This window comes from Balaenoptera acutorostrata, chromosome 11 (genome assembly GCF_949987535.1).
Source record: "Balaenoptera acutorostrata chromosome 11, mBalAcu1.1, whole genome shotgun sequence".
Lineage (NCBI taxonomy): Eukaryota > Metazoa > Chordata > Mammalia > Artiodactyla > Balaenopteridae > Balaenoptera > Balaenoptera acutorostrata.
This window is the reverse complement of record NC_080074.1, coordinates 46,830,065-46,855,785: the sequence shown is the minus strand read 5'-3', so window position 1 is coordinate 46,855,785 and position 25,721 is coordinate 46,830,065. Positions and strand designations below refer to the sequence as shown.

At 34.7% G+C, this 25,721-nt stretch overlaps 1 protein-coding gene across 2 annotated transcripts in view; it reads left to right on the top strand.

Annotated features, from left to right (window-relative positions):
- Positions 1-25,721, top strand: part of TBC1D15 (TBC1 domain family member 15) — a 70,978-nt gene that overhangs the window by 14,284 nt on the left and 30,973 nt on the right. Inside the window, exons 2-7 of one of the 2 annotated variants that reach the window (XM_007195007.2) lie at positions 7,209-7,307; positions 7,770-7,844; positions 12,299-12,437; positions 17,207-17,417; positions 24,288-24,390; positions 25,381-25,431. In XM_007195007.2, coding sequence (XP_007195069.1) covers positions 7,209-7,307; positions 7,770-7,844; positions 12,299-12,437; positions 17,207-17,417; positions 24,288-24,390; positions 25,381-25,431 — 678 coding nt within the window. The remainder of the gene's footprint in view (positions 1-7,208; positions 7,308-7,769; positions 7,845-12,298; positions 12,438-17,206; positions 17,418-24,287; positions 24,391-25,380; positions 25,432-25,721) is intronic. The other variant, XM_007195008.2, reaches the window with a different exon arrangement.

The window sequence follows — 25,721 nt, the reverse complement described above, 5'->3', positions numbered from 1 at the left end:
GTTTATTACAAGATATTGAATATAGTTCCCTGTGCTCTGCAGTAGGATCTTGTTTATCAGCACAGCATTTGATGTGAAACTAATTTTGCCCTGCTGCTGAGGTAAGACAATTCTGAGTACTCTACCTAGTGCTCTGTGAATTATGAGGTTTCCCACACCAATGGGAACAGCTCTGTGTGAGCTGCAGATTGTTTCTTCTAATAATTTCAGGTGGTTTTCCTCTGGCCTTAAGTAGTTTACTGACGCACGTGCATTGATCAGTACTCTGCTGAATACTCGGGGATGTCTGCAGATCTCTTGAGTTCTATCTGTGTACTTTTCTCTTTCTGGTATTCTGTCTTGGCCTTGCCCAGTTCCCAGCTCTGTGTCCTCAACTCAGGGAGACCACTGGGCATCTTCTGGGTTTTCTCTCCTTTGTCACAGCTGGGAACTCTCTCAAGACAATAAGCTAGGGCAATAGTATGACTTAGCTCATTTGTTTCCTTTCACTCAGCAGTCACTGTCCTTCATTACCTGATGAAAACCATTGTTTCATAGATTTGGCCTTTTTATTTTCCTTGAGGGAGGGTAAATCCAGTCTCTTGTTACTCCATCTTGGCTGGAAGCGTTAGCTGTTACAGGGTTTTTTTCCGCTCTTTTTTTTTTTTCTTTTCTCTTGGCCGCACTGCACTGTGCTGGATCTTAGTTCCCTGACTAGGGATTGAACCTGTGTCCCCTGCAGTGGAAGCACAGAGTCTTAACCACTGGACCACCAGGGAAGTCCCTTTTCCTCTGTTTTTGGTGGGATTCTTGGCTGGAAGTGTAAGCTGTTACAGGGTTTTTTTCCTCTCCAGTTTTGGCGGGATTCGTACCTATCTCTTCTATATGCATCTTCCCCCCCCACCCCTTCAAGATCAGGCTGACTGTTTTACTTTGTTCCAAATTTGTTTCCTTAGTTGTTACAAACTTTGAGATGGTCTTTTTTCCTCCAGAGTGTTTGTTAATAAATATTTCTTTCTCGTTAGTCTGTATTCTCTTCTGTACCTTCTGAGAGGTGATGTAGTTAGCAAGACATTCAAGAATTTTATCAAATGCTAAGTATTTAGAGAATTCCAATAGATATTTGGGTAGCTGAAGGTAATCATCACATTTATAGAATGGGTTATACCAGTTTGTAATTTATATTAAATTTTTTTTTCCCTGTTCCATTGGTAGTCTATACAACAATAGCATTCCTTCCCCTGTCCCTGCCACTGACCCCCCACCACCAATTTTTTTTTTGGGGGGGCGGCAGAGACACTTAATAATAGGTTGTGCTTTTCCCTCAAATCTTCTACTTGATCTATTCTTCTTCTCTTTCTTCTCCTTAAGACCTGTCCTTCCATTGTTGAATTCATGTCATGATTTCCATCTGACAGTATCCCTCTATTATTCTTGAGATATGGTTTAAATTCTGTTTAAGACTTCACATTTTGTGTTTATCACCAGTAACTTTTAGCATTTTGGTTGTGAAACAAAACTTACATACAGAAAATCACACTTACATAACTTAATGACTCATAAGGCAAACGTCCTTGTAACCACCACGGTGGTCAAGAAATAGACCTTTGCAGGTACCCCTGTTCCCCTAAGTAACTGCTATCCTAACTTTTATAGTACTTACTTTCTTGCATTTCTTTATTACTATTAGCATTTTTTTAAACACTGCTCTCCTGGGTTTTTTTTGTCCTCCTTCTCTGTCCTCCACTTAGTATTACTAGGTACTTCTTCCAGTTTTGTTTTTCTCAGTCAGTTGCACCTTTGTCTTTCATAGTATTTGATATCTTATTTTTCCTTGAATCACGTTTGAATTTAAATTCCTTGTATCAAACACAGTACTTCTTTATTTCAAAAGATTGGACTTACAGGAATCATCAAAAACAAAACAAAACAAAAAACACACCAAACCACCCAAATCCTGATTTTTGACAACAACTGTATGTCCTGTTGTGTACAGTTTTCATACTCAGCTTTCTCTGCCATATGAACGGGAAGATAAAATGACAACACCATTTTTGTTTCCATTAGAGATATACTCCAGATATGTTTTTGCCATGTAATTTGTTCCCTTATAAAGTATCACAAATTAATAAGTTGTTAGGGTTGGAGAATTTGACATAGACTTTTAGTAATATCTTGGGTATATATGCTAGAGAATTGATTAGACTGTTTTATTTTTACATTTAGTGCCTTTGTATCCCTAAGGTAACAATCATGGGAAGTCTTCACTGCCTATACATTGTCTTGCTATTCAGGATGTTTGGTGCTGATAACTCACAGAGCCTGGATTGTTTGCAAAAGGAGTCTCAAACAAGTTGTACATCTCTAGTGGTGCAGACTTTCATTTCAGTCTTTTTCTTCTCATAGCTTTCCATTTGCCAGCTTCCTGACATTAGTTTTCATTACCCTTGACCTCCTTGGAATATAATTTTCTTCTTCTCTGTCTTTCTGACTTACATATTATTTTCCTGTTATGCCTGTGAACTCTTTGTCTCCCCTCAAATCTTAGGTAGTGGAAAGAAAGAGGCATTACTGATGCCCTTTCTTTGCTTCCTGTAGCACAGAGGACGTACTCATGTGGCTAACTGGTGACTGCTTTAGATTGGATATGAGCACATAGGATACTGGAACAATGTTGTCAGTTCCACATATGCTAAGCCTTAACTTGATGGCCTTTTACATTATGTACTGTTTGGACAAATAAAACTTATCAGAGCAGACTTGAGTCTGAACCCCAAAGTAATGGGAGAACCTTGATCAAATCACTTAACTTCCTTGCATTTTTTCCCTCAATTACAAAGTGGGAATGATATCACATATCTAATTGAGTTGTGAGGATCAAATGTGATACTGTAGAAATGCTTTATAGAGTAATGCATTATAGAAATATTACACGGCCAGTAATAACATTTGAACCTTTCTTTTTATTTTGCATTAGAGATTATGAACAAAACCAGAGTAAGGAAATTAGAAGCCTGTTTTACTGAAAGTATTATCTTAGATGAAATTCCTGATATCATAATTGTTCTCTGTAGCAAAATAATTTTTCATTTCAGACAAGCTTGGAGATAGCTTTTCAAGTATTAATCGTTACCATTGATAAATGTGAGAAGCAGAATGTCCTATGGAAGAATGGTACTGCTTAGGAATCAATTCACTGTAGAGTTTAATGAAGAAATATTATCTTCATGCTATTGTTATAAGATCAAATTCTTTTTTTTTTTTTTTTTTTGGCCTGTGGGAATAGGGATCAAACCCGGGCCCTGGCGGTGAAAGTGTGGAGTCCTAACCACTGGACTGCCAAGGAATTCCCTGAGATCAAATTTTTAATTGGACTTCTGTTTCTATATTTTGAGCTGTTTCAAGTAGTTGATACAATTGTATTTTATTACATACATGTATCCACAGACTGTGGTGATGAACATATATATGCTATGAATAAAAAAATAAGTAAAATCATTCCTTATAATATTAAAATGAATTATTCAAACCAAGGTGCTATAAAAGGGACTAAGCTTTTTCTGTGGAATGTTTAGGAGTTCAGATGGGGGAGAAATTAAGGATTTTTGTTGAAAGGCCAAATTGTTAAATAGTTAGCTGCTGTATTGATTTATAAATTAAAGGCATTTAAAAATTGTTTTTAAGGAATTCCCTGGTGGTCCAGCGGTTAGGACACCTCGCTTTCACTGCCAAAGGCCCGGGTTCAGTCCCCGGTTGGGGAACTGAGATCCTGCAAGCTGCGTGGTGCAGCCTAAAAAAAAAAATTATTTTTAGTTCTTGAAGCAGCATTATTTTGTATGTCTAAGCAATTTCAGAAACCACTTTCCTCTAGGGAAGACATGTAGAATTTTTCTGGTAGTTTCTTGAGACAGTTGAGATTTAAGGGTGAAGATGCCAGGAAATATGAAATCCACTCCTTCCTTTGATGTAAAGTCACTGAACAAGTCTGTGTCTCAGTTTATTTTTCTGTAAAATGGAGATAGGGGTAATAAGATCTATTCTGACTCATTCAGTTTGGCTGTGAGGATTTAATGAGATCAGAGTGCTTTGAAAACAAAGTGCTATTCAGTTAAAATTTATTATTAAGTTATCTTATATTTGAAATAAATTATGTACTAATGCAGCTTGTGTGTGTGTGTGTGTGTGTGTGTGTGTGTACCTGTGCGCCTTTAAGTCTTATAAGACTTCATAAGGTTTAGTAGCACACGAAGATAAATTTACAGATTTTATTTCTTCTGCAGAATTAATTTGTATTGAGCGTGTAATATCTCAAGTGTGTAATATTGTAAGAGCGTGTAATATCACGCTCTTCAAATCAAAAAGCTGAACATGACTGCTTTCTAAAGACAGTACAAGTCTGGGTTTGGGATTGTGAAATTTTGGGCATGTAATTTTTCCCTCAAAAAGTGCTAAAAAGTTAAGAACACAGAACGTGAGATGAGTGCAGTTTTGACTTTTCCTGAGGTACCTGGTACTTTAATACTTTTTAAGATATTTTCCCACCTAAATTACTTTGGAAAGTCAACTTTTTCTTAAATGAAAAAGAGAATAAGGCAACACTTCACTAACATATGTATGGGGAAGGAAGAGCTGCTTAATGTGCTTCAGTTAAGTGAAGTGTTTCGTTTTCTTTAGGGTTCATTTATTTCATAAAGGCTCTGGAATCTCTTTAGTATTCATAGTACCACAGAATCTTAGATTGTACTATTAATGATACCAAGCTTTTCTTGGCAAATGAGTGTCCGTTTTTCAGCTATAGAGTTCTTGATTGATAGCTGAGTATTAGGTGAAAATATGCTAAAGTGAAGCTTCTGGATATCTTTTGTCAAAAAAGCTTGAGATTTTAAGGGATTTTTTTTTTCGCATAGCCTTTTCATACTTCTGTTTTGTGGCCCGTTTTATACATTGATAAACGAAAGTCCAGAAAGGTTATAGTTTATACTTCTGGAATTCCCTCTTTTTACTTTACTCATTAAAATTAATTTTTAATTACTGAAGCAATATATAACTATATATTTGTACTTTGAAATTTTCAAATAAGTTCAGCATTAACATAGAAAGTTACATTTCCTCTTTCAACCTTTCCCCATCCCATTGTCTTTTTCGGAAGTAACCTTTGTTAACATTAAAGTGTGTCCTTCCAGAGCTTGTTCTCTGTATTTTACACAGATATAGAGAAACTTCTAAAAGTATGAATGTCATCATATTATGTATAATTGGACCATGTATGTCTGTCTGTTTAATCTACCTCTTAACTTCTGAATAGTATTCTCCATAGAATGAATATCGCAGAATATATTTTAGAATTTTCCTCTTTGTGGTCATTTAGATTCATGCCTTCCTTTTCCTCCTTTCCTACTCTACCACCCACCATGTTATAAATAATACTATTGTGAATATTCTTATGCATATCTTTGTGCACATGTATGAATAAATCTGATTTTTCATTTCTATACAAACAGTATAGAGTTGTTTCTCACCACTCCCCAGCTCATACTGCCCCCAGTCTTGGCCTTCTGCTTAATGCTAGTCTTGTGTTTAACAACTGTTTCATTGAAGGCCATCTTGGGTTTTTGAGACCAAAACTTCTCTGGTGATCTTGATTACTGGAAGGACTCTTTCTTGACATGATGTAAGTCTGTATTACAAGTGATTAACATAACAGGAGAGGCAGTAAAAGTAATGTGGGAGCTTTGTAGTGCAGTGGCTAAGAGAACAGTTCTCTGGTGTCAGACTGCCTGGGTTTCGAACTCCACACCACTCCTTAACCACCCCTTACTATTTGTATCATCAATCTTAGGCAAGTTATTTAACTTCTCTTTCAGTTTTCTTGTTCACACAGATGGGCTCCTCATCCTAATGATGTAGTTATAATGATATAGTTATAAAACCTATGGTCTCGGGTTATTGTAAGGATTAAGCTATAACGTGGAATTCTTAGTGCATAAATGTTCCACAGATGTCAACTGGGGGGGCGATAGTGATGGCCTGTGTTGCTTGTCCTGCGTTCTTGGTCCCCATGCTATTCTGAATAGAGATGTGATTGTATTTATAAAAGGTTTACATAAATAGAAAGTACACTGTATTCCAAACTTAACTTATGTCAAAATTACATAAGTTTGTAATGTCTGGAAGTGACTCTTTTATTTCCCTTTTACTTATTTTCATAATGAAAAAAAATTTTTAATAGTTTGAAATTGGTCCCAGGAGTAGAATCTTTTTTTTTTTAATGTTTATTATATATGTTACAAATATTTCTTCCCAATTTGTTCCATATATATATATTTGTTGTTGTTGTTGTTGTTTTATCCTTTGACCGTGCCGCACAGCATGTGGGATCCTAGTTCCCCAACCAGGGATTGAACCTGCGCCCCCTGCATTGGCAGCGTGGAGTCTTAACCACTGGACCACCAGGGAAGCCCCCTAGAATCTTAATATATAACATTATGCCTTTAGAACATAAGGCTTAACTTTATAAACGTTTCAGTTTACTGAGGAATTTACTTAAGTCTCCCATGTATTCCCATAGGACATTGTTCAGGGACCATGTCTTAGTCATATTCTTATACCTACAGTCTTACATGCTTTTACATATAGAAGCACTCAGTGTTTGTGAGCTTGAACTAGTTTAAACTAGTTTTTCCAAGAAGTCCTCATCATTACTTTTTAATATTCCCATCTTATTTTCTATGCCAGTGTGCTACAAAAGCACACCAAAATAAACTTACGTGCTGTTATGAAATAGTTAGAAATCATGAATTTTTTTTTTTTTTTTTTTTTTAGAAATCATTAATTTTTCATTATATTTCATCTGTTCTTATTGTTGGATATTTTCAGTTTGAACCTAATACTTTGCTTAATGTTTGTTAAAAATATATGTTAAGTGGAATTTGCATATAGGGTCACATAACAATTAGCCTGACATCTTTGTTTAAGGAGAAGATCAAGATCATGATTATCACTAAACCAAAAAACTTGCATGCATATCAAAGCAAATTTCCCTCTAGTTTATCTTTGTTTGAAGTGCTTTTAAGTCTGAGTAGTATTTTTAAGATAATACATTTTTATATGAAATAACCAGAAACTTGGTTCAGGCATTATAGGAAAACATCTCTTAATTTTTTTTAAAACAAATGTTGAAATAGTATTGAATAAAAATGGTGTGATTAATCTTATTTTTCCCATTCCAGATTATATATGAACAGGAAGGGGTGTATATTCATTCATCTTTTGGAAAGACCAGTGACCAAGACAGCTTGATTTCAGGAATATTACGTGTTTTAGAAAAGGTATGTTTCTAGTAAATGACTTTATTTAGTAATTGTTTATGTTTAAATAAAAAATAACTTTTATTTAATAATTGTTTAAATAATTTAATAGTAATTGGGGCATTATCAGCAGGCTTGAATTTCGCATGTAAGATAAAATTATGTAATTGAGCAGTGGTTGTAAATTTAACATGGAAGTGATGTTAGAAATAAAATGCTTTAGATAAGCCAGTAAAATGGTATGGAATATTTTAAAACTTATGTGAAAGTTGCAGTAATATAATTTTTTTATAATGAAAAGCAGAGTTTAGAAATCTATACATTGTTGTCAAATAGTGGTTTACATATGATATTCCATATTTAACGCGCTGATAAATTTAAGGGGTTAAAAATTTCATTTTCAGTTCAGGGAATTAAGTATAGGTGACTAAAAATATAAGATATTGCTGAATAGTAAATATGGTTAATAATTTCTTTCTCTAGGATGCTGAAGTAATAGTGGACTGGAGACCATTGGATGATGCATTAGATTCTTCTAGTATTCTGTATGCTGGAAAGGTATTTAAGAAAAAAATGCATGTCTGAAGGAATGCCATTTTTTAAATAAAAGCTTTATTGAGATATAATTCATATACCATAAAATTCACTCTTCTAAAGTATATAATTCAGTGTTTTTAGTATATTTACAGAGTTGTGCAACCATCACCAACATCTAACTTTTGAACATTTCCATTACTTCCAAAAAAGGAACTGTACCTCTTAGCAGTCACCCCTCATTCCCACTTAACTCCAGTCCTCTGCACCCATTAATTTACTGTCTGTCTCTGAGGATTTGTCTGTTGTGGACATTTTATCTATGGAATCATATAATATGTAGTCTTTTGTGACTGGATTCTTTCACTTAGCATAATGTTTTCAAGGTTCATCCATGTTATAGCACCTGCCAGTACTTTGTTTCTTTCTTTCCTTTTTTTCTTTTTTGCTGAATAATATTGCGTTTATGGATATGTACCACATTTTGTTTATTCATTCATCGGTTGATGGACATTTGGGTTGTTTTCATTTTTAGGCTAATGTAAATAATGCTGCTGTGAATGTTCATATTCAAGTTTCTGTGTGGATACATTTTTCCTTGAAAACCCAGGAATGGAATAGTTGAATTAACTTATGTTTAACGTTTGTATCATGTGTTGACTTCTCACTATGGAAGGTAGAGATTTAGCTCTATCTTATCTCTAATTCACCTTGAAACTATGGCCCAGTTGTCCACATTTCTTCTCAAAATATTTAATCACATAGATGATCTTCCAGTGTCATCTTCTTAGAGACATTTCTTCCAGAGCCTTCTTACAAGTTCCTTCTGAACTGGTTGCTCTTTTGGCTTGCTGTGCAGCAATTATCCTGGGGATTCTTTTTGCCTCTTTCCCATATTTTAATCCCCATTTCCTGTATCCTCTGCTATCTTATATTTTGGTTTACTCCCTAGTTTTGGTGCACCTCCAGTGCTTCCTGAGAAAAAGGGTGTATGAGAGCAAAAACATTTCTGTTTTCAGACTTTTCTATCCTTATTCTGAATTGATAGCTGGCTGGCATAGAATTACAGTTTGAAAATAAATTTCCCCTCGTATTTTTGAAAGTTATTGTCTCAGGTTTGACTGATTTCCTTTATTGATGTTAAGTCTGCTGCATTCTGATTCCTGATCCTTGCTATGTTTTTTTCCTCTTTAGAAGCTTTTACAATTGCCTTTTCGTTTCTAGTGTTCTAGATGTTCTGGAAATGTGCCCTTGTGGTCTTTTTTATCCAGTGTGTTGGGTGCTTGATAGGCTTTTTTTTTTATTTTTTATTTATTTTTTTATTTATTTTTTTTTTTGCAAATTATATTCTTTTTTTTTTTAAACAGATCTTAAATTTTATTTATTTATTTATTTATTTATTTATTTATTTATTTATTTTTGGTTGTGCTGGGTCTTCGGTTCGTGCGAGGGCTTTCTCTAGTTGCGGCAAGTGGGGGCCACTCTTCATCGCGGTGCGGGGACCGCTCTTCATCGCGGTGCGCGGGCCTCTCACCATCGCGGCCCCTCCCGTTGCGGGGCACAGGCTCCAGACGCGCAGGCTCAGCAGCTGTGGCTCACGGGCCCAGCCGCTCCGCGGCATGTGGGATCCTCCCAGACCAGGGCTCGAACCCGTGTCTCCTGCATTAGCAGGCAGATTCTCAACCACTGCGCCACCAGGGAAGCCCAGGCTTTTTTTTTAACGTGAAAACTTGTGTCCTTTAGTTTTTAGGAAATATTCTTGAATTTTTTTAGTGATGATTTCTTCTTCGTCTCCATTTTCTATTTTCTTTCTTTCTGGAACTCTACATGCTTTGGACTGGTCCTGTAATATTTTAATACTTACTTTACTGTTTTCTAATTCTTTGTGTATGTGTGTATTATTTTCTAGGAAATTTCTTCAGTTTTATCTTCCAGTTCTTCTATTGCCTTTTTCCTTTTTGCTGTTTGATTTCTAATACATTTTGTTTTGTGTCCCCTTTCCCCCCTTTTAAAAAATAGCATCCTGTTCTTCATGGATGTACTATTCTCCCTTATTTTTGAGGAGTTGAAGGATAGTTTTTCAGATGTTTTCATCTCTGTATATAGTCTACCTCCTCTAACTGACTTTTTTTTTTTTTCCTATTTCATTTGGACTTTTTCTTTTATGTAAACACTTGCCTTTGACATTTGGTGATCTTTGTATTGTGGTGCTCATATTTAACAGCAAACACAAAAAACTGATTATACTCTCTCTATGTATGGGTAGGTTTGTTAATAGTTGGGACTCAGGGTGACTTGGCTAGGCTGTTTCCTTGGGGAATCCCCGGTATTGAAACCTGGGTCTTTTTTCTTGGGCTAGTCATTTGTCAGAGAAGAATCTACAGATTCCTACCTGGAGAGGGAAAGCTGGATTCCACTGTTCTGGGAACTGAGTGGAGGAAGAGAGCTGGGAGTCTTGCCAACTTATTATATAGATGAACTTTCAGTTAATTCTCCTGTTTTCAGTGTACTATCTCTTTGCTCAGTGTCCCTGGTTTCTCCTAATCCACAGATAATCTGTTTTACCTTTTCCAATGAATAAACCTTCAGCCTTCTAGACTTTTGTTAGTAGTCCTGTTTTCAGCTTAACCTTTATCCTAGTTTCCAGAAGTACCTGATTTACTAGTTCCAAGCCTTTGTGTGGGGTGGGGTTCTGTAAATGCTGCTTCGCTTTCCCTACTGTTGATGGGAGAGTTGGTAGTGATGGTGGTAAGGGTTGCATTTTTTTAAATTGGGCAAACGAGGAGGGCTCCTTGAGAAATGACATCAGAGGAAGGACTCGGAGGAAAAAGCACTCCACTTTATAATTTCATTCATTCAGTTTTCCCCCTATTCTTCAGTCTGTTTCTATTTCTTATTAATTTCTTTTGTTTATAATATATTCCTGTTGCTATAAATCTTCCTTTTTCCATTTTTAAAAAGAATTACACTAGCAATACACGAATACATTCTTGTTGTAAAAATTCAAATAATAGAAAGTTGAAGTCCTCCTTGACTAGAACCCTGTCCCTAATCTGTTCCTGTTTAATGTATATCTTTCCAGACTTTTATTGGTACACATTTCCTATCATATCTATCCATCCATCCATCCATCCATTCATCCCTGGTTTTCTCTAGTGTGTTTCTAATTACATATGTTCTATGTAGTTGTTATACTGCATACATTGTTTCTTAACTTCGTTTTATTTACTATTACATATTGAACATATATACACATGAACAGATATCAGTCTTTAAACTTCTGCCTAGCATTTTATTGGCTACCCGCTAGTTTATTTACTTATTCCTTCATTGATGGATGATAAGATATATTCAGCTTTTCACTTTTACAAACAATTCTGTGATGAAAATTCTTGTATCTGCCTCTTTGTATACATGTGTGAGTATTTCTCTAAAGTAGATGATGAGAATAGAGTTATTGTGGTGAAACACATGCATATTTTGAATTGTAATAAATATGACTCAGTTGTACATTTGAGTCAGTAATTAGCACTGTCATCAACAGTGTGAGATACAGCATTTCCTCACACTGTCTTCCATATTTTTATTTTTTAGTTGAATGGGCCAGAAAAATTTAAATTCATCTTTACTTGCTTTTCTTGGATTGTTTCTGAAGTTGGACATCTTCCTTTGTTTGTCACTTCATATTTCTTCTTTGATTTGCTTGTTCATACCATTTCCTTATTTTTCTCTTTTGATGTTTGTTGATTTCTCAGTAAATTGGTAGGAGTTCTTTTTGTATTCTGGGTGTTTTTCTGTCATCGTCCATATGTTTTGGAAACATTTTCACACAGTTTTGCTTATCTTTAACTTATGTGTGGTATCTTTTGTTGAATAGAAATTAAACTTTTTGATTTAGTCAGATTATTAACATAGCATTTTAGACTGTTGGTTTTTTTCTCTTTTAAAATAGAAAGTTCTTTAAAACTGAACATGTAGATATGGTATTTGTACCTTTTAGCTAATTTTGATTAAGAGACATGTGCAACCAATGGTGGTTTAAATAAGTAACCACCATTGGGTGTGTTCCTCAAATAACCAGAAGCCTGGAGGTTTGGAGCTATTTGCAGTGTTTGTCTTTATGATTATAAGGTGGCTATTATGTTTTTAGGCAGCATAGCTGCATCAAAAGCAGGAAATAGGGGAAAAGGGATGAAGCTTTTATTAGGAAAGCAAAAGCATTTCCAAGGCCCTACTGTTGACTTATGCTTATATTTCATTGGCAACCCTAACTGCAGGAGAATCTGGACAAGGTTTTCTTGTCTTTTTGGTCAGCTGAGCAAGGGAGAAAAGGATAGGAAATAGTGTTCGGCTTTCCCACCAGTGATATCTGCCACAACCTACAAACTTAATTTATATAGAAGCTGAGAAGACATTATTGATTGAAATGAAATTCTAGTCTTAGTCCCTAAATATTTTATATGTTATAATTATTTTAGGACTCCAGTTCAGTCGTGGAATGGACCCAGGCCCCAAAAGAAAGAGCTCATCGAGGATTGGAACATCTGAACAGTTACGAAGCAGAGTGGGACATGGTTAATACAATTTCATTTAAAAAGAAACCACATACCAATGGAGGTATGAATTAAATCGTTTGAAATCTTAAACTGGTTTGCTACTATAAAGTATAAACAAAAGTGCAAAGAAAATTCTTTAATGTTTCTTAGAAGAAGGATGAGTTGGTGCTTTGATTAATATGTATAATTCCCATTTTATTTATATTCCTTTTTCATCTTTTTGTTGCTTTGTTGGTTGTGACCTCATAAAAAGGCTTTAAAAATACTTGTTCTGTTTTGTAGTTATTAATGGCAGAAAATAGAAAGACTTAAAAAAATTGCTTTGGCTATCTTATGCACATTTTTCTTAATCCAGTAGAATAAAAAAAAAAAACACATGTTATTTTATCCTAAAGCACCAGGGGGAGATGAAGTATACCACTAAACCATGCCGTTCTAATTTCAGTGTTTACTGGTATCTTCACAGCTCATTGCAGCTCCCCTTTGTATATGTTCCACAACTGTTCTCCTTTATATATACATTAAATTTATGTTTGCTGTGTGGTGACTATCTACATGTAGATAACAAAAAAGAGCCAACCTAGCAATCTGGTAGAACACGTATACTACCCCAGATATGATCTAGCTAGCCCACGTGTGATTTGGCCAGCCTATTTGTGATATGTTTAAAAAATATTAAACACTGTATAGAGTTAAAAATTTTTTTCTATTGATTTCTTTGTGTTTATAACTAATAGGATATTTTATCTTTCAGTGATTTTGATCTGAGTTTAGGATTTATCCGCATTTACCAGATTCAAAAAGTCTAGCCTAAATTGATTAGAATATGTATTGATACGTTTATGTAGCATTGTTACTAAGTAAAATTGATTTTCACGTATGGCCTGGGGAATCATTCTCATACAGTAGTTATACTTTGTACTGTATCATTTCTTGGGAACAGTGGCAATTAAGAAATAGTAAGTCACAGACTTTCGATAACAGTCAGCTCATGCATATATGTCTTTTTTTTGTTGTTTTGCATTTCCATTCTAGAGAAGGTTCTTAACCAGAACAATGCAAAAATGTTAAGGAAGGGTAAAACCACAGGATTTTAGTATATTTAGCACGTGAGGGATTTTTAACTTCTCTAGGCTGGATCTTCAGGATTGGTTTATGTGAATTGCTATTTTTTTGTTTGCCTAATATTGTTAAATCCTTGAAAATGAAAAAGGTTAAAGAAATGAGCAAAAGGAGTGAGTTTTCAAAATTTCATAAAAGAAGCATTACATGTTTGAGAAAAGCATAATCTGGCAATAAAGGTCTTTTTAGATTAATGGTTTTTAACTGGGTGCACATTGAAATCACATGGGGAAGTTAGGCTTTTGGAAAAAGTACCAGTGCCTGGGTTTCATCCAGCAAATGAAATCAGGCTCTGGAGGCGGAGCCTGGGCATCCCTATTTTTCTGTATTTTTCAGAAGCTCTCCTGGTTATTTTAGTGCGCAGAGTCGAGAACCTCTGTGTAGCTGCATAGCTTAGCAAAAAACCCACAGATCTAAATACTGCTTATGTATCTTGGCATTGCATTATGCCTTGTAAAGAGCCTTTATTTAGTAATTATTAAAAGTTAAGGACACATTTCTTTTTCTTTCTTTTCTCCACTGTTTGAAAATTTTTACGATAGCAGTAAGAAACACATTGCACAGTATGGCCCAGTGTGCATACACATGCACGTATTTAACAGAACAAGGAGTTAATGAAGTACATTTACTCTGTTTCATCCCATCCCATCTTATCCTAGACTATCTACCTCATCCAATCATATTTCATCAAAACTCCTTCTTAAAGAAGACATTTTCTAAGCTTGATGTTTCAGAATTTAAAATTCTGCCTTAATTTTTTACATTTTTGAAATGCATTTTTTCCAAATAAAATTTTTATTTTATTTATTATTATAAACTTCACATTTTTAAACTTTTTACCTTTTTTGTGATTCACAGAGGAAAATGGGGACAAACCTTTAAAAAAATTGACTATTGAAGACTTTTTAAACTTTATATTTCTTAAATATACTGCTAAGTCTTTGTTTTTATATATTAGATCAAATGTTTTGAGAATGTATCTTCCCAGAGCAACAGACTGCCGTGATGTTCTGGAAACCCATTCAGATAAAATGTCATGTCCTTGATGTTAATTCTGTTCAAGACATATGGAGACTTACTGAATTGTTTCGTTTACTTTTTTGCTATTATGGCCAGTTTTGCCACATCAGTGTGTTGGAGTTATTTTTTACATATATTGGGTAACACAGTAAGTTCATCAGAACTAATTAGCTTTATTTACCTTTCTTTAAGGAGAAAGAAGGAAATTTTGAGTTAACTGTTGGATTCTGTTAGTTTTCCTTTGTAACAATTTCTAGTTCTGGTTAGCTATTATTGGTAGACCCAATTGCAGATTACTTTTCTGTTGACTTGGTTAGTAGATTATTCATTTATTTAACACATCTTTGACTACCTACTATGTGCTAGTCACTCTTGCTGTGAACAGAATTAAGTTCTTGTTCTCATGAAGCTTATACTCCAGAAAAGGGATTTCTGGGATTGACTTGTAATGTTTGTCTCATTGTTTATCAGAGCTTTAAGTGAGGAAATGTGTGAGGAATTTTCTTTTGTATTTAATATGTAACGTGTGTCTCTTCCATTAACAAGGGAAAAAAATCTGTGTAAAATTTTTACATTTGAATATGCACAAACTTCTGATATGCCTGCATATATTATTTAATATTCTTCATATGATTTTCTTGCATTACTTTGATTAAATACTTTCTGTGGAATTTAAGATAAAAAATTGTATCTGGTTTTTCATTGCTGTTTTGCTGTGAAAATATTTTTGGTCTTTGCAGATAATCTAGTAGTATGTATCCTTTCTAGGTAGTCCAGGTGCATTCACACTTAAGTGATTCATAAGATGTTGGAATTCTAGAATTGTTCTCACTTTGATATTAGTTTGTAATGGTGTTATGAGCTCTGTAGTATAAATTGCAGTGAAACATGATGTGTCGTAAAGTGAGCACATGGTACTTAATCTGGTACCAGCCTTAGATATGAGTTCACCATCTGAACCGGTGTGGAAGTAGGCAGGGCACTGCATAGATAAGTTACTTAGCCTTTCTGGACTTTGTTTCAAATGATAACTTGTTAAAGTGTCCATGAAAGAGTAATGGAGTCTGCATTCCTTGCAGGTAGAGGTTTCTGTAAGCTGTAGATTTCTGTGTCAGTTTAGGAGATTTTGTTGGAGGTGATGGAGCTGTAGTGTTCTGACTATATAGGAAGGTGACATACATGCAGGTCAGTACTGACTGATCTACCCTTTGAGTAAGTTCTATAAGCAGATATTATCTATGCAGTTTATCTTTGTGGAATTGATAGTGTTGGGATAGAATTTATAAAGATTTTCAATAACAGGATAGTATGACACTTCTTAGGAAATAACATTAGAGAAAAGGTTTTTTAAAATTTCAGAGACATGACATGCTAAAGTCTGCGTTAAAATGTTCAAGTAAAATAACATTTTTAGATTAGAAATTAAATATAAGTATTAGATAACTTTTTTCCCTTGTTCTTTAAATTTTTATTTAAATAGATAATCTTTACATTGCTTGTTATCAATTGCAATATTATTCACAAACCTAGTATTTTAAGCTTCTATAAATAGCCCACACACTAGGAAATGCTTTATTTTACATAGCTATAGTTTGGTTTGAACTGAGGTCTTAATTTAGTAGAAGGTTGATTTAGCAGGAAGATTGAATGTATTCATTCTTTTTGAAGCATTCACAACTTAGTTACCTTTTCATCCTCAATTCCCCACTGTTCTTTGGGTTTTTGCAAATGTCTGTCTGTGTACTCACTCCAATGTTACTTTTTTTTAAAATTAATTTTTATTGGAGTATAGTTGCTTTACAGTGTTGTGTTAGTTTTTACTGTACAGCAAAGTGAATTGGCTATATGTATACATATGTCCCCTTTTTTTTGGATTTCTTTCCCATTTAGGTCACCACAGAGCACTGAGTAGAGTTCCCTGAGCTATACAGTAGGTTCTCATCAGTTATCTATTTTATACCTAGTATCAATAGTGCATATATGTCAATCCCAATCTCCCAGTTCATCCCACACACACCCCCTTTCCTCCCTTACTTTTTATACTGGTATACTTTTACCTTCACTCAATGTAATCTAGTAAAAATAATTCCAAAAGGAAGTGAGGAATAAAGGTTGGTTTTGTTTTTGGTTTTTTTTGTTTTTTGTTTTAAATGACTCTCCAAGTGCATAATGCCATTTGTATTTGAGGGAAGTGGAAAAGATGAATATTTATTGAATATTTACTATATACTTGGCACTGTACTCATTAGTTGACAAGTATTATCTCTTTTAATTCTTAGAATAACATTGGGAGGTAAGTATAATTATCTCCATTTTACAGATGAAGAAACTGAGGCTCAGAGAGATTCAATTATTTGCCCCAAATCATTCAGTTAGTAAGATGGTGGTGCTGCAGTTTGAATCTGGCCTGCTTGCTTCCAAAGCCATGATCATTTTGGGGCAAAGCTGATATTTTAAATAAGGATAGTATTTTTTTCAATTTGTATGCAGTAAGATAATTATTTTAAAAACTATTCTTTTAAGAAAATGTATGTTGCCATTTCTAATACAGGTGGAAGCCATGGTAATATCAGTGCTGTAGTTGTTCCCTAGGTTCAACAAATATCTGTTAGGCAGTCACGAAGAGTGCTGTCAGTACCTTTTAAAAAGGTGAACAAAAATATTTTGCCCCACTTTCTTGTTTTTAAGATGCTCCAAGTCATAGAAATGGGAAAAGCAAATGGTCATTCCTGTTCAGTTTGACAGACCTGAAATCAATCAAGCAAAACAAAGAGGGTATGGGCTGGTCGTATTTGGTATTCTGTCTAAAGGATGACGTCGTTCTCCCTGCTCTGCACTTTCATCAAGGAGATAGCAAACTACTGATTGACTCTCTTGAAAAATATGTGGTATTGTGTGAGTAAGTATCAAATTATTTCCTACTTATCGAAACCGGATTGTTGGGTATCAGTGACCTATGTGCATATTAGGGCACAAGCAGCTTTGTTTTTTCTGGAATATTGACTACTTTGGATGAGTGACTGAATAAAATTTTGCCATTTTAGTAAGTTGGAACTGCAACTTATCACCTTATTACTGTTTTAAAGAAAAGAATGGTTCAGTATTTTAATACACATTCAAATGAATGATGATACATCAATAATTTATGGATTATATATTTACCAATTTTATCTTTTATTATGTAGTTTCTGTTAAACATAGAGTTTCATTTGTAATGTTACAAATTTAAGTCAGGCAAATCTAAATAAAATTATTGTAAGTGTGGAAGTTAGGGCTTTCTCACTTTCCAGAAATCTTGTGTCTTGCATTTATTTACCCATGTGCATTTGTACACACATACTCTTTCTTGCTTTCACTCTCAACAAATACAATTGTGGTATCTATTAAGTTCTGAGCACTGTGCTGGTTGTTTGATATTTAGTAGTGAACAAAACAGGCATGTTCTTGGATATCTGAGAGCTTATGGTCTTGTGAAGGATGCTGACCAGTAAATAGCAATAAACTCAAGAAATAAGATGGAGGAAGTACAAGGAAGGGAGGAAGTGTACTTCATTCAGACAGGGGGTTGGGTAGGGGTCAGGGAAGAGTTTCTGGAGGAGGTAACATCTAGGTTGAGACTTGACAAATGTGTGAACGTTAGCATGAAAGGGAAGGAGATATTTAGAGAGATGTTTTAGATAGAGGGAGGTATATAAAACATGATGTAATCACAGAACAGAGTAGTTCAGTATCACAGGTCTGCATAGTGGGGGAAGGGAGGGTACAGGATTTAAAGATGAAGCCAAAGAGCTGAGTAAAGGCCAGGGCATGAAGGATCTTGTAAATCATGTTAGCAGGTTGTTCCAGTCATCTAGATGAGCTTGTAGTAGCATGAACTAGGGGAGTGACAAGAAAGAAGTGTTGGAGGAATATTTAGTGTTAGAGTTTGTGATTGATTGGATATGTGGAGGAGAAAAGAAGGGAGAAGTTGAGATTTTTAGTTTGGGGAATCGTAGGGATGATTGTTAACTTCATTAATCATGTCCTCACTTTAATAGAGTAATGTCATGCCTAAATGTAGATTATATAAAGCTAGGAGTGATGCAAAAGTTGAAAGATATTGGCTCTGTGTTTTTCGGCATGAAATTCTCTTCCCTTACCATGTTGACCTTCTCTGGCTGGCACTGGGCATGCTGATTAGTACCTGTAATCATAAGAAAGTCAGATCTGATTGGTAGTATGTGGGTCTTGGATCTTGAAGTGAGAAGCTGTGAATAGGCTACCACCTACGGGGTTAAGTAGATTTCAGGAGGAGCATTTATCATGACTGGGGCATAAGGCTTGGCTGTTGAATAGCAGCTGTTAAAGACTTGGGGGTTTTAGCATCATAGCAAGCTCAGTTTCAATCAGTGTTGTGATGTAACTGTTACAAAAGAGCTCATTCATTCTGAGACTGTTGATTAAAGCATAGTATCTAGAATGAAGTGGTAGTCCCTCTCTACTCTTTACTGGTAAGATCATAGTTTGGAGAACTAGGCTTAGTTTTAAACACTGCATTTTAGATGTGTTAGACTAACTATACTATGTGGAAAAAGATGGCTAGTGTAATGAGAGGGATCAAAATGGTATCATGAAAAACGTGGGGTTGTGGCGATTTAACTTGAAGAAGAGGAGTTGTGGTGCACCATTAAATAAAACCCAAGCTTCTTACTATGGTCAGTGAGGGCCTGCCTTATCTTAGCTCTGTTTATTTCTTAAACCTCATCTCATGCCATTCTCTTCTATATTCTAGCCACGTGGTTTTCTTTCAGTTCCTGAAATGCCCTAAACTCTTTCTTGTCTTAGGGTCCTATATGTATTTCTTTTGTCTAGAATATTCTTCTCCCTTTCTTATCCCTGAGGTCTCAGTTTAATGTCACTTCCTCAGAAGGACTTTTCTGGTTGCTTAGTCTCCCATTTAATGTAGGTTCCCACCCCCATTCCTTTTTGCTTTCTCATTCTCTTGTTTGCTTCCTTCATGGCCCTTAACAGAATAAAATCATTTTGTCTGTTTACTTCTGTTACGTTTTCCTCTAGAATATAAGCCCATAAAGGCAGGGATTGCATCTATCTTGTTTACACTTTCTCCTAAATTCCTAGCCAGAGTGCCTGGCACATAGTGTTTATTAAGTAAATCTTAGTTGAATGAATAAATGGCATGGTACTTATCAGTTCTACAAATAATTTCAAAAGAATTGTTAAAAGAAATAGACTAGATTTGTTTTGTATGACTCCAGAGATAAATTAGAAGGAAATAGCTCAAGGGGTAGAAATTACAAGGAATTAGCTCAAGAGGTAGAGTTTTCTGTCCTGGATGGGTTCAAGGGTAGACTCAACAATTACTCAGATGCTTATAAGAGAATATGTACCTTAAATATGTGTTGGTGATGTTTTAATGAAGGTTGTAAGTGAAACTATGTTTCCTTTTCTGTACTGGTGAGGCTTAGATATGTAGCATCATAATAATTCAGCCCAAATTAATGAAGTCATCCAGTTATCATTTTTGGACAACCACAGGTCTCCCTAGTGAGGGCAGACCACTTATGACATGAATGAGAGCAGACTAGAAACCACCTTCTCTGTTGGCAGGCAGATCCAAGAGATAAAGAGAGCCTGGAAAGGGTTATGCCATGCATGCACCTTACTCTTTCCTGATCTCAGCGGTCAGATGTGTCCCTGTGAAGATTTTCTTTAATAGGAGTGCATATTTCCACCTGGAAACAAGAAGCCATGGGAATGGTGTTCCCCTCTCTCTACTTTTTCATTCAGCAAGTTTTTTTTTTTTTGAGGACCCACTGTGTTCTTTCCAGCACATCATACTAAGTGCTGGAAAGGAGCACTTAGTCAAAAAAGATATGGTGTCTGTCTTCATGGAGTTGTACTATTGCAGGAAAGAAAAAGATCGCTTATACAAATAATCATAAGTTTTCAGCTGTAATAAGTGCTATGAATCAGGGATATAGCACGATGAGAGCATATAATAGGATAATATGTAAGTTTGTGTGTGTGTGTGTTAGTAGTAATTGAAGCTCTGAGAGAGAATGAGATTAACTAAGAAGAGGATAAAATGGGATAGAATGTGAGCATGTGATTAATTGTAGCCTTTAATGACGTGGTCAAAGAGAAGAGCCTAGCAGAGGAGTCTGACTTCCTACACTTTGTTTCCTCTCTTCCCACTAGGCTTAATCACATTTATGGTCAACCAAGGATGTGGCTGTTTCTGGGGGAGGAGGTAGCTGTGTAAAGTGAGCTTTAAAAGCTTCGTCCTTAGTACCAGCCACTTCTCCATTGTGTATTCTCCTGTGACACTGAGGGGCCAGTTTATTCTTTGCCCCCTGAATAGTCTGAGATGTGTAAGAATAGTACATCAAATATTTTATCCCCAAGGCCCCTCTGTACACTAGGCAGAAAATAAGTCACCCCCCCATTCTCTTTCCCATCATAAATTATGCCCAACTGCATTGTGTCATATATGCTGAGTCCAGGTGGTAGAATATAGGTATTCCAGATAAACAGTCACCAGTATAAAAATAAATCCCATATTTGTATAAAGCATCTTCCATTATCAGATTCTTAGGGAGATGTTAAAGGTTCTTGTTTTTTATGTTCATTACTTACGATCTAAATAAATGGAATTCACAATTAAGTCCAAAGAAGTGAAAAGTCCCAAATATCCCCCATTTTTTACTTTATTAGGTATCATTTCCTGTCTCTGGAGCAGTTATTCTAAGCAAAATGGTACTTCCAGAGTCATGTTCCTATGGTCGCAGGTTGTTGTGGAGACCAGAAGAAGAAGGGTAGACCAGGAAAACCTTGGTGTCAGCAGCTTCGCTGGGATCCCAGCCACTCTGTTCCTGGGTCATCCTTGTGTTTTCTTAGTTCAAAACATCAGTAGAGGGAGATTCAGACCACATTATCTTTTTTTCTCTGATTAACCTAAATTGAAGAATGTGGCTTGCATCTGTGGCCATGATGTCTTCCTAACACTCCCCATAACGAATTAAGGGTCTTACCATACAGACGAACAGAAATTGCAGATTTGCTAGGGATGTGCAGCCTTGAAAGAGCGAGGTAAAGGTTGGGTAGCTATGCACAGTTCCTTCTTTCAATCTCATCAGCTGGATTAGTCAGTGCAAAATAGGCCAACTTCTTGAGGCTTATTATTTCTCAAATGGTTTTCTTATCTACTGCGACAAGTTGTCCTATTCATTGATATTCTTTAGTGTTCTTTGAGTTATCACCATTTAGGACATGGTATTCAGATGGGTAAAAGAATGAGCCACACATACATTTTTGTTACATTTCTGGAACCAAGTTGGTTGCTAGGATATGAATGAAAGTTATTGGTTCTGTTAAAATTATTTTATATATTGGGCCATTTTAAAATTAATACATAAATATCCAAGCAGTAAAATATTTCCTTAAAAAGCCAAGTTGGTTGTATCATCTTATAGCATCAGTCATTTATGAGATTAGGTCCTAGACCCTTATTTATTCCCTTTGTGAGATACATATATCCTCACACAAATACATATATACATACACATACACATATATATATGTATAAATTATATGGATGGGAATAAACTATATAGTTTTGTTGTAAATGTTCTGTACTTTTTATTTTTTATTATCCTTTTCAGCTTTATATCTTTTACAATGATATTTTTATTTATTTCTTTAGCTTTCCATATTGGTCTTCTCAGTAGCAATATAAAATAGTTACTATTACATCTCAGTGCACAAAAATTCTTCAACTGTTAAAATTTCTGAATTCTGAAGCTTTTGGGAGAGGCTCACTCCAAAGTACTTCTGAAGTTTTAGTAGTTATGCGTCCGTAGTTGTGATATTAGACAATGGTTTTCTTTAAGCCCTTTAGTAGGATCTAATAGAATTGCTGATGTTAGCATCATTAAAAGTTCTATTTTACTGCTGCAATGAGTTTTTGAAAGCCTTGAATAATGTTGTCATGAGTGATCAACTTCCCAGAATCCATAATATCCCCAGAATATATAAATATAATATTTAATCTTCCCAGATTAAATCAGTGTGGTAACCTGGCAGGTGGAAATGTAACAATATTCTGGAATGCCAGCCCTCCTTTTGGTGAGCTCTGAAGTTGCTTAACAACATTATTTCCTGTCCTCTTACTGCTATACTTTAAAAAAATGTTTTGTTGATTTCTTCAGTGTCAACCAAGTCTAGTGTGACTTCCCCCAGCCCCTCATCACAGAGCATTAGGTATAAATAAAAGAAATCCTTCCTTTTTAAAAAAGTGTCTGTGGTTCTTTGTTGGTTGAGCAGTCATTTCTTCTTTCCATCTCCAGCTTTGTGACCATAGTTTTAGATCTGAAGCCATAATAATTGGCTGGGCACAGATAACTGAAGATTGCATATGTGTTCCCCTTCAGCATGCATAGCCAGTGTTTTGACTTTCATGATCATTTTTTTATTTGTAGTTTAAAGAAAAAATTTGACTTAATCTATTTTTAGAAACAAAAAATAATAACCATAGCACCAGCAGCACTGTGTTAGGAAAAAAATGTTTCTATACTAGTTACTTTTCTTTTTCTGGTGCTATGTTTACAAGTTGACCTATCATTAAGAAATGCCTTGTGAGAACCTATAGGCCTTCATGTTAAGCATAACCCCCAGAAGATGTTCAGAAAAATGGTGATTAATGAAAATTGAACGTTTAAAAAGTTATTTTTTTCCTACTTCAAATGACTCAACCTTAGCTCTTTTAAGAAGCTAAGGGGCTTATTCAGCTACTATTGTCTCTGATGATCGAGTGCTGTTTCTGAGTAAAAATAAGATCCTGTTTTGGATTTCATATCCCCCCAGCATTGCTGTTGCATTCTGTTATGTTAGAATTGAGGAGAGATAACTGTTATTAAAGTTCTTGTCTCAAACATTTATAATAAACTAGAAGTAGATAGCAGCAAAATAATGCATTTAATTTTTGTTTTTAAACACAAAAGTTGTGGATTTATTACAGCTGACTTACTAAATTATAAAACTTTCTGAACAGAAAAAAGACTGGATAATTCATTTGATTATTTCAAATTAGATGTCTATTTGGAAAGCATTTTGTTTATTCTGTAGTTATTAGGAAGTGTGGAGAAAAACTTATATCCAGAGCTTAATAAGCAAGAACTAAAAATATACTGTACCTGAACTGTACATTACAACCATGTGTGTTGATAATAATGGTTAGCATAATTAATGATCTTTAACAAATAATTAAGACATTGTATCTTGTATTTTTAACATCTTATATTGCAGTACTACCAAGCTGTGGAGTGAAGTTGGAAACCATTTCAAAATAGGACATTTTCCTGTAGTGTACATATTATATATACTGATGAATCCTAAAGTGTGTTTCAACTTTCTTTATAAGAGAAGATATATTCTTATAATGGAAGATATATTTGTAAGAATTTTCTACTATAATTCTAAACAAAAGTTTGGGTTCATTATAATTTAGTCCTCTTGGCTTTACCTAGAATAAAAATATACTTCATCCCTTTTATATTTGTTAATTTAATATTTCATGTTCCATGTAGTTTTGGAACTCATTTAAGATAGTTACTAAATACTTGCTAATATTGAATTAATGGGAAACAGTTCTAGAACTGGACATTTAAGGTTTTTTTTTGTTGTTACGGAAAAATAACTGCGCATTAGTAATTATTTAGGTAGTCATTGATGTGGTGTGCAGTTTTCTACAAATCCCTTCTTTTTATTACAGATCTCCGCAAGACAAAAGAACACTTCTTGTGAACTATCAGAATAAGAGTCTTTCACAGTCTTTTGAAAATCTTCTTGATGAACCAGCATATGGTATAATACAAGTATGTTTCTTTAGTCTATCTTATATTAATCTGTTTGTCTGACCCCATTATTTTGTATGCATCCTACCTCTCACTTTCTCAGAGATGATACAGAATGAGGCAAGTGTCTGCATGTGTAAACCTTATGGAACTAGTCTCTGTAATTTTATAGAAAGAATAATATGTGTCATATTATTTGTAAGACTCAGAAGCTTCCTTGGTTATTAATTACTCTTACAGCAATTTTCCCCTTTATCATAATTGAAATTGGACATCAGATTTTTATTATCATAGCTTGCACTGATTAGGTGAAAAGTCACTGGGTAAGCCACTTCGAATTAATCAGTGATAAGCTTATGCAAAAATCTGGTTTGAATTTTTATTTTTTGTTTAAGTTGGTTCATTTGGGGTCAGTTTAGTCTAACTTCTCTTAAAGTATTTGAGTATATTCTTGCATTTGGCTAAAAATGTGCCCTTAACACAGGCAGAAATAAAGATAATTTGTTTTTCACTCAGGTTGCTATGTAAACTAATGACATGTTTGTTTACTCATTCATTTATTCACTCATTCATTCAACAAATGTTTGAGTGCTTCTTTGTCCCACATGGTATCTCTTTTTGGTTCTGAAGATAAAGAGGGAACTTTTTAGGAAGGAGGACAAAAGAGCTAAATACTGATTAAAATAAAAAGTGAGGGAACTGTTTTTCTTATTGTGAAAATAATCATTTTAAAGATAGACCTTTAAGAAGTAACTATTTTTGCTAAATATGAATAAGCATGCAGTTTGGGATTTAGAAGTAACTCTAGCAGTAGAAAAACTTTTTTACTGTTTTCTAGGACAGCACTGTCCAGAACAAATTACTCTTGTTGGCATGATTCACCAGTTATATAATTAGATTAAAATGTCAGCTAATATTTAAATATTGTGAGCGTTTAAACTTAGCTATCAAATATTTTGTGTTAGACTAGTGTGGTACTACCCACTTCAAGAAATACTTTTTTCTGTGAAGGCAGGACTGTTAGAGAGAAGAAAGCTGTTGTGGGCCGTCCATCAGTGGAAAGTAAGCACTGCAGATATTTCTGGTGTGTGCAGATTGAATGAAGCCTGCAAATCATGTGTTTATCTGCAATTCAATCAGTAGCATTAGCTTGCTATTTAATATACTATTTTAACCAAATGAAAAAATTGGCTTAGAAAATTTAAATTTTTCTTCCCAGAAAAAAATAAAATTTTAAAATAATCTTAGAATACTCTGTTTTAGTTCTGATTTCCCCCCCTTTAAAAACCTTTGCCCTTTTGCCTGTCATGAGGTATTTTTATTCTTTATCTGAATTAATTTTGCCAATATTT